The sequence below is a fragment of the Nothobranchius furzeri genome, chromosome 2, assembly GCF_043380555.1.
Source record: "Nothobranchius furzeri strain GRZ-AD chromosome 2, NfurGRZ-RIMD1, whole genome shotgun sequence".
NCBI classification, from domain to species: domain Eukaryota; kingdom Metazoa; phylum Chordata; class Actinopteri; order Cyprinodontiformes; family Nothobranchiidae; genus Nothobranchius; species Nothobranchius furzeri.
Window position 1 is genome coordinate 21,738,639 of NC_091742.1, and position 13,020 is coordinate 21,751,658.

At 42.2% G+C, this 13,020-nt stretch overlaps 1 protein-coding gene and 1 long non-coding RNA gene across 2 annotated transcripts in view; one reads left to right on the top strand and one right to left on the bottom strand.

The window, feature by feature from the left end:
- Positions 1-13,020, bottom strand: part of LOC139063339 (uncharacterized) — a 26,346-nt gene continuing 13,326 nt past the window's right edge. Inside the window, exon 3 of the long non-coding RNA XR_011516713.1 lies at positions 1-752. This is a non-coding gene — a long non-coding RNA (uncharacterized lncRNA). The remainder of the gene's footprint in view (positions 753-13,020) is intronic.
- The window catches only part of opn8b (opsin 8, group member b), a 23,677-nt gene continuing 19,788 nt past the window's right edge, over positions 9,132-13,020 (top strand). The window contains exon 1 of the mRNA XM_015948083.3: positions 9,132-9,468. Within this exon, the coding sequence (XP_015803569.1) occupies positions 9,399-9,468 (70 nt within the window). The 5' untranslated portion in view covers positions 9,132-9,398. The remainder of the gene's footprint in view (positions 9,469-13,020) is intronic.

Sequence of the window (13,020 nt, forward strand, 5' to 3'; positions counted from 1 at the left end):
ATATGATAAGGAAATCTTAAGTAGTGATAAGTTGAGTCAAGCGATCGGGAACAGAAGTAGAGGTTGTGAAAATTGTGTCTCATTTTTGCTTTTTGAGTTTTAGCAATCGAAAAAAACTGTAAACATGATATGAGGCACAGCTGCATCAGCCCTCTGCCTACAGCTGTCAGACGATCAACAGCAGTTTCATCACATCGTTTACTTTTAATACAACGTACAAGGTGACAGGGAGTTTCACACCTCTTTTACGAGTTTCACACCTCTTTTACACGTCGTCGGTGTCTAAAGACCTCAACACATCTGTCAAACGTAGTCCGCCAAAAGAGAGTTCATAGGTGATAAAGAACTAAAGCGGAAATTAAAACATTTGAGTTTGCTACCATCAGAAATCGTTTGTTACAAACAATTAGGGATTCATCGTTTCCAAGCTGAGAGGCATCTGTTGTCGCCGTGGGCAACAAAATCTTTTGTGTAAACTACAAGAAAGGAATTTAGATCCATACATTCTTGTCATATTCCCTCATACTAAAAACTGAACAAGAAAGTAAACAACTTGTCATAAATTGGGAACAACAAGATGAAGAAAAGCTGTTCAGGGCATCATATTTAATTTACTTTGCTTCAAAGTGACCGCTCCCAGGCTGAGATGTCTGAGGTCGTTAAATGTCTTGTTGCCCTCGCTGCTCCCTCATCGTCTCGTACCTGTCACCTCTGATCACATCTCAGCTGAAAGGCGAAAATGTTTGTGAAAGCTGAAAAATAAAACAAGGGCTTGGTGTTAGATGGCAAGAAATAAAAACATCTCTTTCACTTTCCGTTTTTAAATCAATCCACAGGCGAACAAAGTAAAAAATAGAACGTCTGTGTATTTCAGGCACCTGTTCACCTGAGTCAGTATTAAATGAACACCCAGATAAATCCCAACAACTAAAAAAAACTATCACAAATCCAAAATATATGTTTCCAAATGAGGGGAAGTATTTACAAAACTCAATAACCCATAAGGAAAAAAGATGTAAGTTTAGAACACGGATCAGTTTCCTGCATCTGTTGCCATGGCAACATAAATGAGATGATGAGATGGCATAGGTTAGATCTCCAGCTCTTTCTGTGCCTTGCCATTCTTTAAGAGCCAGGAAGCCTGTCGACCACTAAATCAAACTCTATGTAGCACAGCTGTGTTAGTGAGGTCATTGAGGTCACTGGTGAGGCCATGTGGTCCCATGAGAGTCTGACGCTAACGCTGATGATCCTATCAGGTCCCCAACGGTGCCTAAACGTGCACCGTTTTGGTCACATGTCTCAGAGCGGGACTTTCTGTGAAACTGCCATAGGGAAACGAGTCAAGGCTACGCTGTAGATGTTGGAAAGCTGAAACCTGAAGCCACCTCCTCAGGTCAAAGTTGTTTTTTCATGTTTCTCATAGCCATGAGCCGTGTGCTCATTTAATTATGGATGAGCATTTTTTTCACAATGTTAACCTAGCCTAGCATGTTCTTCCCACAAATGCATGGGTTTTCTCAGAGTGCTCCAGCTTCCTCCCACAGACCCTGAAATTGTCCCTTGGTGTGAGTCAGAGTGTGACTCTCTTTGTGTCCTCGTGATAGACTGTTGACCTGTCCAAGATGTCCTCCGCCTCTGACTGCTGGACAGCAGCTTCCTGTAACCCATGCGAGGATGAAGTGGAGTAAGTGATTCAGGGGGGCAATCAAAGTTCACTGTAATGCCCCCTAGGCAGAAAAACTAAAATGAAAGTACTCCGGAAGGTGATGTTTGGTCGCCCTACAGCTGCGACCCAGGCGAGCTGACGAGACTTCATTATGCTAGGTACTTGGTCTCACAGCTGTGCCTCCAAGTAGGAAAATAGTGAAAAATCAGCCTGTTTTCCATCTTTATTCCCCTGGTGATCAGGTGTTGCACCCCACAACACAGCAACAATTTATATAATCGATCAAATGAATAATAGAATAATATAAGCCGCAAGAACGACACTAAGTCGTCGTCGTCTTCCTCCGCTTATCCGGGTCCGGGTCGCGGGGGCAGCATCCCAACTAGGGAGCTCCAGACCATCCTCTCCCCGCCCACCTCGACCAGCTCCTCCGGCAGGACCCCAAGGCGTTCCCGGACCAAATTGGAGATGAAACCTCTCCAGCGTGTCCTGGGTCGATCCGGGGGCCTCCTGCCGGCAGGACATGCCTGAAACACCTCCCCGGGGAGGCGTCCAGGAGGCATCCTGACCAGATGCCCAAACCATCTCAACTGGCTCCTTTCGATTCGGAGGAGCAGCGGTTTTACTCCGAGTCCCTCCCGAATGTCCGAGCTCCTCACCCTATCTCTAAGGGTGGAAACTCATTTTGGCCGCTTGTATCCGCGATCTCGTTCTTTCAGTCATTACCCAAAGCTCATGACCATAGGTGAGGATTGGGACGTAGATCGACCGGTAAATCGAGAGCCCGGCTTTCTGGCTCAGCTCCCTCTTCACCACGACAGATCGGCTCAGCGTCCGCATCACTGCAGACGCCGAACCAATCCGCCTGTCAATCTCCCGATCCCTCCTACCCTCACTCGTGAACAAGACCCCGAGATACTTAAACTCCTCCACTTGAGGTAGGACCTCTCTCCCCCGACCCGGAGGTGGCAAGCCACCCTTTTCCAGTCGAGAACCATGGTCTCAGATTTGGAGGTGCTGATCCTCATCCCAGCCGCTTCAAACTCGGCCGCGAACCTACCCAGCAAGAGCTGAAGGTCAGAGCTGGAAGAAGCTAGGAGGACCACATCATCCGCAAAAAGCAGAGACGAGATTCTCCTGCCACCAAACTCGACACACTCCACACAACGGCTGCGCCTAGAAATTCTGTTCATAAAGGTAATGAACAGAACCGGTGACAAAGGGCAGCCCTGGCGGAGTCCAACCCTCACCGGGAAAAGGTCCGACTTACTACCGGCTATGCGGACCAAACTCACGCTCCTCTGGTAAAGGGACTGAATGGCCCTTAACAGAAAGCCACCCACCCCATACTCCTGGAGCATCCCCCACAGGGTGCCCCTGGGCACACGGTCATAAGCCTTCTCCAAATCTACAAAACACATGTGGACTGGTTGGGCAAACTCCCATGCCCCCTCCGTCACCCTTGCAAGGGTATAGAGCTGGTCCACAGTTCCACGGTCAGGACGAAAACCACATTGCTCCTCCTCAATCTGAGATTCAACTCAATCTGAATTCGACACTAAGTAGTTGGATGTATTCACTTACTGTATTTTATGCTAAGCTAAAGCTAAAGGAGTAGCGCCGGGTCAGGAGAATGACTGGGGGGGACCCGTTTTGGTGGCATAGGGGTTAGGTTTGAGGTCTTGAGTTGGAAAAGACCACTCAGTGGTCTCCTTTAAAAGCAGCTCAAAACACCTCTATTCAGGCTTTTGTCTGAACTCCTGATCAGCCTTTGCTGCTGGTTAGCTTCTTATCATGCTAGTGTTTCCATCATCTCTGTATGTTTCTGGGCTCTCTTGGGTGTTTTTTTCTTTTATCCTAATTTTTTCTAGTTAAGCACCTTGAGACTTTTATCTTGAAAGCCCCAATAAAAAAAAATTCTTCTTCTTTCTTCTCCTTCAGAGTCATGACCTCAATCTGAGAGAGCACCTTTGAGATTACATTAAAATGAAGTCTGTGATCCAGACCTTTTTCTCCAATAACACTGCCTGACTTCACAAATGTGCTTCTGGAAGAAGAGTCAAGACGTTCCCATGAAAAGCTTCCTAAACCTTGTGGAAAACCTTCCCGGTAGAGATGACAGTGCATTAGCGGCAATGACTGAATCAACTCCATACAGATTGATTAAGAATGGGATGTTATTAAATTTAGAGGCAAGCAGAGTGTTTGTTGGACACCAATTTAGAAGCTGCATTCACACAGTTTTTGGCCTTGTGGAGCTGGAGAAGGACTTCCTATTTATGTAAATATATAATCAGGCCACGACCCACAGACAGAGCTCAGTCACATGGGGCGGAATACAAGGTTGTCCTTAAAACTGTGCCCACACACAACTAGATAGTGCTACGACCAGGCAGAGCAATTAACATGACATCACTACTAAAGTCAGTTAACAGGGTCTGCCGTTTACCATCAAAGGAAAAGAAGAAGAGGCAAATACTTTCTGTTTTCAAAATTAAGGACTTGAGAACCTCTGTTCTTGTCTCAAAGAAAAGCCCAAGTCTAAATCGTCCAAAGCTATTGCTACAATTGGTCTAGATTTCTAGCCTAGGAAAACTCACAGTGCTAGATGATTCCTCAGCATCCCCCTTTCCTTTTCCTGCATCATTTCTAACATCTTCTGCTGCGACAGCTTTCTTGCAATGAATGTTTGTTTTGGCAAATAACAGCTGGTTCAAAGTTGAATATGGAACACCATCACAAAAGAGCCCGCTGAGCCATTCAACAGAGCACAAAAGCAGATAATTGGTTGTAATGAGTGCGATTATACACATTCTTACCCAGACTGCATCTACTATGTGTGTTTAGTAGAGTAACTTATGGTCATGGAGAGACCCTAAAAATACCACAGCACATTTACAGAAACCTGCTGCATCCACTACAGCTGAAGACAGAGATCCCTCTTTGACCAATTTTCTAAAACATTTAAGACAAAAATGTGTTGTATTTTACTCCTATTATTCTCTATTCGTGGCCATTTCAACAATTCTACCTCCAAGTATAATTTCCCATTAACATGCAAACCTACAAGCATGCAAAATACACGCAGCAAGCTCCATTACTTTACAAGTGCATGCAGCATTTTTCCTGAGAGCTCCCACACACACACACACACACACACACACACACACACACAAGATACTGAACATTACCTATACTTCATCATTAGCAACTGAAATACACTCATCTGCTGTTTGATCATATGCAGCCTATCTCTATTTTAGATGTTGTCATGAATTATGCTTTAAAACGCATTAAAGGTGTTGTTCACTGAAAAAACATTTTTAATTATTATTTCTAACTAAATTTGGCTCTCAGAGTTTAACATGCGGGCTGAAAATAAAAATAGTCTCCTGCATTAGCTTCTGATAAACGCTAGGATTTGAAAAGCCTGACAGATCTATGTCACACTGTTAACACTAACCTTGACTCACGTCGGGGAAGGCTGTTGTTGGTTTAGCATGCAGCAAACAGCAAAGAATGCCTGGGTTAGTAGAAGCTAACCGTTAGCATTAGCAACTCCACCACACAGCATAACTTCTGCAGGCTTGTGTTATTTGTGGAGATAAAACATCCATGCTGCAGAGCAAAAAGAGCTAGTGGTAGAGTTGCTGTTAGCTAAGGCGAGATACTCAGAGATCTGGAAATAAGACTCCAAATCCTGCTGTCTGAAGCTACTTTCTCCTCCAGCTGACTTGTACCACAGACACCATATATGTAGACACTCCATGGACTGGCGCTGACTATCGGGCTGCCATCTTGGATGGGTTCCCATTCGCCTCCAGTGCATTTATTTCCACTGAGGAAGGCGTTTACCCAACCACAAACCATGGTATGGCATGATTAAAATATAAATAAAATAAAATAAAATATCAAATCCCAACAAAAACAACGGGAGGGAAATTAAAGTCAATAGTAATCCCACATGATCTGTTTTCATTAGTACCCCGGTTGTTGCAACTGTAGGCTGCACAAAAAAACAAACTGGCGTAGTTGCTGACCCTCCTTTGACTCCAGTTGGGTTTGGAGAGTGAGGAACCCTCCCAATATGGCGACTACACTGTTGTGCTCTCTAGCGCCCAGTGGTGCATCTACATATTCATGTCAATGACTTGTAATTCGTGAAGAAGAATGCCAAAACAATTTGTACCTTTAATAAACATATTAAAAATGAAATGCTTAGCTTATATGATACTACGAGATAGACGTATTTATGAAGTAGAGAGAATGAAAGGAAAAACACACACTGTATGTTCTACTTTGTTTCTTTTAGCTATTATTTTTTGTGTGTTTTATTTTGCATTATTTGTTTTCTCATTTCATTAATATAAGAAGAAAAAAATAAATAATAATACTTTTTGTGTACATGTTTGTTCTCTCTCCATCTTTTGCCAAAGCTTACTCAGTAAACCAGGGCAGACTGTTTTTTTTAACTATAATAACTTTGTTGTCATTGGTATTTATTTTGGTTAAAGGGAACAGATAACATAAGTTTTGCTTCTTTCTGTTCCTTTTTCATGTTTTGTTGTCGTAAACCTGTTTTGTGTTTTGTTTTTAATTGTAAATAAATGAAAATAAACTTTAATTAAAAAAAGAGATGTCATTGTTAAGAGAAAATGACACGTTTACTCTAACAATCCTGCCTGAGGGCAAGAACACAGTGGGAGGTAAATGGTGTATGCATTAAAGAGGGATACAGAGGGAAAAGAAAAATTCAAGGCAAGATACGTAGCTAAAGGATTTACTCAAAAGAAGGGCATAGACTATGAGGAAACATTCTCACCGACTGCAAACCTAACAAGCATACGAGTATTAATGCAAAAAGCAGCCCAAGAAAAACTGAGTCTACATCAAATGGATGTGAAAAGTGCTTATTTACATGCACCAATAGATCAAGAGATATACCTTGAAAAACCCAAAGTTTATGAAGAAAGGTCAGAAGGTGACAACATGGTGATGAAATTAAACAAGTCAATATATGGTCTCAAACAAGCTGGTTGAAACTGGAACCACACATCGCATGTTTTCTTATGTAATAATAACTTTGTACAGAATCCTGTAGACAGTTGTGTGTATACCAGACAATCAAAAAATGACAAAGTCATACTCATCCTATGGGTGGATGATCTGATTATTGCAGCCACAGACGAGAAAGTACTAAAAGAGATCAAAGAAACCTTAACTTCAAGATTCAAAATGAAAGACTTGAGACAACTGACCTATTTTCTAGGCATTGATTTCAAGCTGGACAAAGACTATGTTAAGATGTCACAAACAAGATATGTAGAAAGTATTCTAGAAAGGTTTGACATGCAGAACTGCAAGCCTAGATCTGCTCCTTGAGAACAAAAACTTGACTACAATGGTTACGCTAAAAAGATGGACAATGGTCCGAAACATCGGGAAGCTGTCGGCAGTCTTATTTGCTTAGCTACATGAACCAGACCTGATTTGAGTTTTATCGTAAGTAAACTGTCACAGTATTTTGCAGAACCTGCAGAGCAGCAGTGGGTTACCGTCAAACACGTGCTAAGATACCTGAAAAGTACCTCAAGTAAGGGATTGTGCTACAGGAAAAGCGAGGATGAGAAACTTGGAATGCATCCATGCAGTGATGCAGACTGGGTAACTGATGTAAATGATCATCGCAGCACATCAGGTTATTGTGTAAGTCTCTTAAAAACGGACCAGTAGTTTCATGGAAAACAAGAAAACAATCCACTGTCGCACGATCAACGTGAGGCCGAATACATAGCACCAGCGGCCACTGTGTCGGAGTGTTTGCATCTGATGCATTTTCTAAGGTATCTTGATGGATGTGTACACTCTTGTACAAAGGTTTATGAGGATAACCAAGGGACGATTGCAATAGCTAACAATCCCGTACAAAGACAATGTTGTAAACCAGTCGACATACGGTATCATTTTGTGAGATCAACCGTAAGCGATGGAATATTATGTCTGAGCTGTTGTCCAACCGACCAAATGGTTGCAGATGTCATGACTAAACCCGTTACAACCTGTAAGCTTGTCAAGTTTAACCACTTTATGTTTGGATCCGATTATTAATGTTTCTCAGAGACAATGGGACAACAAAACCTCAGAACAAATGGGAGTGTTAAGTATTATGTTCTGATGTAAAGTGTGTTTGTACGTACATATGTGTATATGAGGCTTGTTCTTGTTATGGGCCAGGAAAAACGGAAGTGATGCGTGTGTGTTACCCTTTGACCTGTGACATGAGGAAATAAAAGCGAGCTTCTGGCAAAGATGGGTGTGTGAGCGCTACCCGGATGGAAAGGACTGGCCCATGGACGTAACTTTGGGGGGGGGACAGGGGGGACATGCCCTCCCCACTTTTTCCAAAGTCAAGTTTTGACCCCGCACTTTTTACTATCCAAAAACAATGTTACGCTATATCAAACTGACAATGGTTGAGCTCTAGGACCAAGAGGAAAACAACCGTTACTGTTGAAGCCTGTTTCCCATTAGAGCTTACTGTAAAGACACCCCCACCCCCACCCCCACCCCGTGTCCCCCCCACTTCTAAAGCGAAAATGACGTCCATGGACTGGCCGTCTGACGCCGAGCTCAAAAAGGGTGAATCTTGAGTCCGTGTGAGTTTTATGAGTTCACCTCCATCGATGCAACAGACTTACGTCTTGATTCCGTTGTGTGGAAGATAACGGCTAACAGTTCCTTCTTTTTGAGAATGATCCAAACTGTTGTTTTGGCCACGCCTAATGTTTTTGCTATCTCTCTGATAGGTTTCTTTTATTTTTTCAGCCTAATGATGACTTGCTTCACTGATAGTGACAGCTCTTTGGGTTCATCTTGACAGCAACAGATTCCAAATGCACACTTGAAATGAACTCTGAACCTTTTATCTGCTCATTGTAATTGGGATAATGAGGGAATAACGCACACCTGGCCATGAAACAGCTGAGAAGCCCATTGTTCCATTACTTTTGGTGCCTTAACAAGTGGGAGGCACACATGCAGACTGTTGTAATTCCTACACCGTTCACCTGATTTGGATGTAAATACCCTCAAATAAAAGCTGACAGTCTGCAGTTAAAGCTCATCTTGTTCGTTTCATTTGATATCCATTGTGGTGGTGTACAGAGCCAAAAATGTTTGCATTGTGTCAATGTCCCAATACTTATGGACCTGACTGTACTTATTTCATGAGCCTTTTTTAACTCACTAGTACCCCTGAAGGACTTAGTTGTTCGTCATTTTTTCAAAACTTATTTTGAGCCTGAGAGGGTTAGACTTTGCTCTCTGAGCCAACATGTAGACAACAGGTTATACTTTCTTTTACTTTTGACAAACCAGATCCAGGTTCGGCAGTAAAGTCCTCATGTACAGATACCAGTTTGAGCCTGTTGAATAATTTGAGATTAGATTAGATTAGATTAGATCAATCTTATCTTTTTCTCTCTTTTGATTCCAACTCATGCTCCTGTTATGAAGCTTAACCCTGGCTGCAAACCAGCAGCCTCCCTCCTCCTCCTCCAGAGATGCTGTCAGATAGGAGCCTTTTTTACACGTGATTACCCCGACAACACACACATTTGCTGCTCCCGCTTGCAGACAAACAGCTGGATGAGACAGAGAAGCGCTTCAGCAGCAGCACATCTGGACTTTCCTCCACTTTGCTCCGTTTCAACCTCTGCTTGTCGTTCCGATGGATATCTACGCCTCAGCTTTATCTCCAGCTCTGGACATCGGCGCCGGCTGCTACCTGCTGGTTCTAAGTAAGTCCAGAAACTGAAACTGTGCCATATAGTTTACTTTTAATGCAGTCGTGAGTTAATCCCTCCTGAATTTGGAGACAAACATCATCTTTGGACAGAATTTACAAAAACAAGTCTGATAAGTCGAATCTGTAACTAAAGAGAATATGAATCAATTAATGTGCATTATCTCAATAAAAGTTGTGTTTTGTCGTTTATTTTGAGTGAATCAGGTGGTTCGAGTTCATCTGAGGTGATTTTTTGGGACCATGTAATTTCTGCACTCACAAACCCTCATGAAATGGGAAATAAATAAAGTTTTCTTTAGTCTAGACTTTTTTTCCAAATTATAGACTATATTTTAAAATCAGACGTAAAATTAAGAATTTAAAATTATTCATGACTCTTTAAAAAAACATTGCACTTCGATTTTTATAACAACCTTTTTTAAATAATTATTGGCTATAATCTGGCATGTTTACATTCATGTAAGCTGCTTTTACAATTATGTTCATTAACATGCACTGTCCTAAATAAATAAATTAAATTAAATTATTTAAGGACGGCTTTACTGGATTTCAGATCTAATTAAAATAAGCTCCTGGTCTGAATTAAACTAGAAACGAGTTTCAATCAGAATTTGGATGTTCAGGCTCTAGGCTGTGTGAGAAATCAAAGGAATAAAAGTAGAAGATGGGAAAAAAATACACATGATGGAAATCCAGCTAAACTGAGTTAAATTGTTCAAAAAAACATTTCAATTGGCTTTTTTGTTAAATCCAGTGATACGTTTTATAACCGTCAAATGTCTTCTCAGACATTATTGTGACACTGAAAAGTAATTTTCTTATGAAATGACACAAATTCACCATGTTTTTTTTTCTAAATGGTGCATGAATCTAGAAACGTCTAGAATCCTGCATCTTTTAGTCGATTCTTTGCACAAAAACACCTGACGCCGATGAATCTTCCAATTCAGTCTTGGCACTGAAGAAGCCTGAGAGGGAATCGTCTTCAGAATGTCAAAAAACTCCGCTTCCCTTCATTTAACATCAAGATTTTAATGTCCTGGATGACTCCGTGTCTACACCAAAGAAGAGCAACAACTCCAACATGCAGGATAGTGGCCCTGCCTCAGAGGACTGGTTCAGCATGTCAGATGTGGCCCATTTGCACCATAATCAATACAGATGCTAATGTGTTTTATACTGTTTCTTCCACAGAAATATTCCTGCCTGATTTCACCACTGTATACATGCATAACAGTTGATCTCCATGAATTTATTTGTAAAATAAAGTCACAATTATTTTGAAATCTTGACATTTTAAGACGACGCCTTCATTTTGAGCTTGGTTTGTGTCCTGTTGGACATAAACTCAAGAGAGACAATTTAAGAAGCTAGCTATATGCTGGGATTAACATTTTAAGTATATATAGTTTTTATAGAAATACTCATTTTGGCTGACTTCACCACAGCAATAACAACAAATTACATTAGTCATTAGATTTTAGCACTGGACTGTTAAATGAACTAAATGGTCTCTATATAATCCTTTGTGTGGTAAGATTTGATTTCAGAATTGATTTAAGCGGAGCTTTCAGTCGCGATGATTAAAGGACAGAACAAGAAGCTGTGGAATGCTTCGGGTCAATAAAGAGTGCTCAGTGGCACATAGGGTAGGAACAGAAGGTTTAGTGATTTTGATCCTCACTAGGACTATACCATGGGTTTATTAAAACACAATGTCGTTTCTAACGTCCAGGTTGGAGCTAAATGTCACGTCTCGTGGCAAGTGCTTAACCCAAGACATGCAGAAATCTGACTCGACGAGCAGGTAGGATGAAAATAAAGTCTTTTATTGTTAACAAGAACAAAAAATGCACAGGGAAGTCCGGGGGGGGGGGGGGGGGGGGGGTAGCAGTAGCTCGAGTCCATAATCGTTCAGGGAGAACGAGGTGAGGAAGCCGAGGTGATCTCAGGTCAGTCCAAGGGTGATCAGGAATAGGTTAGACAGCGGAAGGCGTCCAACCAGGCACAGCGGAGGAGGATGGGACGTGGTGTGAATATCCAGTAGGTAAACAGCAAAGTTGAGGCAGGTTGGATGAGATTCTGGAGAGAGCAAACAACACCAGATGTCAGGGTAATCCAAAGAGTAATCAAAGCCAGTCCAAGTTCAAAAATCCAAGATATGCAAAATACGAGTGACGAGAACGAGTTCACAAAACAAACACGAGCGAGTGGCTGGGGCTACCTATACAGGAGCAATCATCCGGCGTAGTGAGGTGTCTCCATCCTCCTTTTATACTTACGTTCCTGACTGTGGATCTTCTGCAGCTGCGGCCCCCTCCGCTGTCACCTGTGGGAAATCAGCTTGAAAGCGTGAGATAGGGGATGGTGTCACTCTCCTCGGCTCAGGAACATGACACTAAAGCATGAATGAGGACAGTAAAGGATGGTGTAAGAGGGTTTCTTAATGACTTTAACCCCTAGGGAACATAATTTTGGTCAGGACCAATGGTTGGGACAGAGGAGAGGTTCCTGTTAGAAATAAAGACAAAATAATTCCACAGAATTTAAAAAAACCAAAGTAACAGACTGAATGTTCCATTCTGCCGTCATTTACGGTTTACATTTAAGGAGTTGCGTGTTCTGTTTGGAGTTAGTTTTGTTGATTGGAAATGTTTGTTGTCTGAGTGAAGAGCTGACTGTTCGGGGAGTAGAGGAGGTTCTCGGTGGTTCTCGTAGCTTCGATAATTGAATGTGGACTGGAATCGGATTCAGGGGGTTTATCTGCCGCTCCACAAAGAGTTCCAAATTATGGCAGCTCCAACAGGATCTCCTTCGGGGAGATCAGTACAGTACAGAGGACGTACCCGCCGAAGTGCAGGATCTGCCAAATCCTCCACAAACACAAGGTCAGGCATGATAGCACCCATTATGCGAAAAAGCAGTTTTTCCACCGACATAATTATTTATTGGGTAAAATAATTTATCGATAAGGAGCATGTGTGGATGACAGATCTCCAATACTGCGTGTCCCTCATTCTGCCACTAGATGCTGTCCTCCTGCAAATGGCAACCCGTCACTTTATGATTAATCATATTCCATTTTATGTTGAACCATTTTTTGGGTTTCTGACAAGAATGGATATGGGCAAGCCGTATGGGTCCCAGCAAGGTTTGTGCGTGGACTCCATGGTGGCCCCACAGAGGTTTGCCCGCAAAGATTTTAATGGGCGGTGTTTGAGTCAAACCCTCTGAAAACCCACGTAGGGCCCGTTAAAATCTATGTGGGCAAAAATCTTTCTGCACAAACTCCAATGGGGCCAAGTGTAGAAACTGTGGACAAACCCGGTTGGGACCCACATAGCTTCCTCAAATAAATTCTATATGGGGCCCACCTGTGTGCCATTTCATTCGTAGGATGGAATATTGGACAGTTTCCATGAACATTTAATGAATTAGGGCCCAGATCTTTAATCATGAATTGCCAAATAATTCAAGTTGGAAATGCTTGTTAGTTAGGTTTCTAAGTCTGTAACAAGATGAGAACATTTCTCAAAAATCTGCT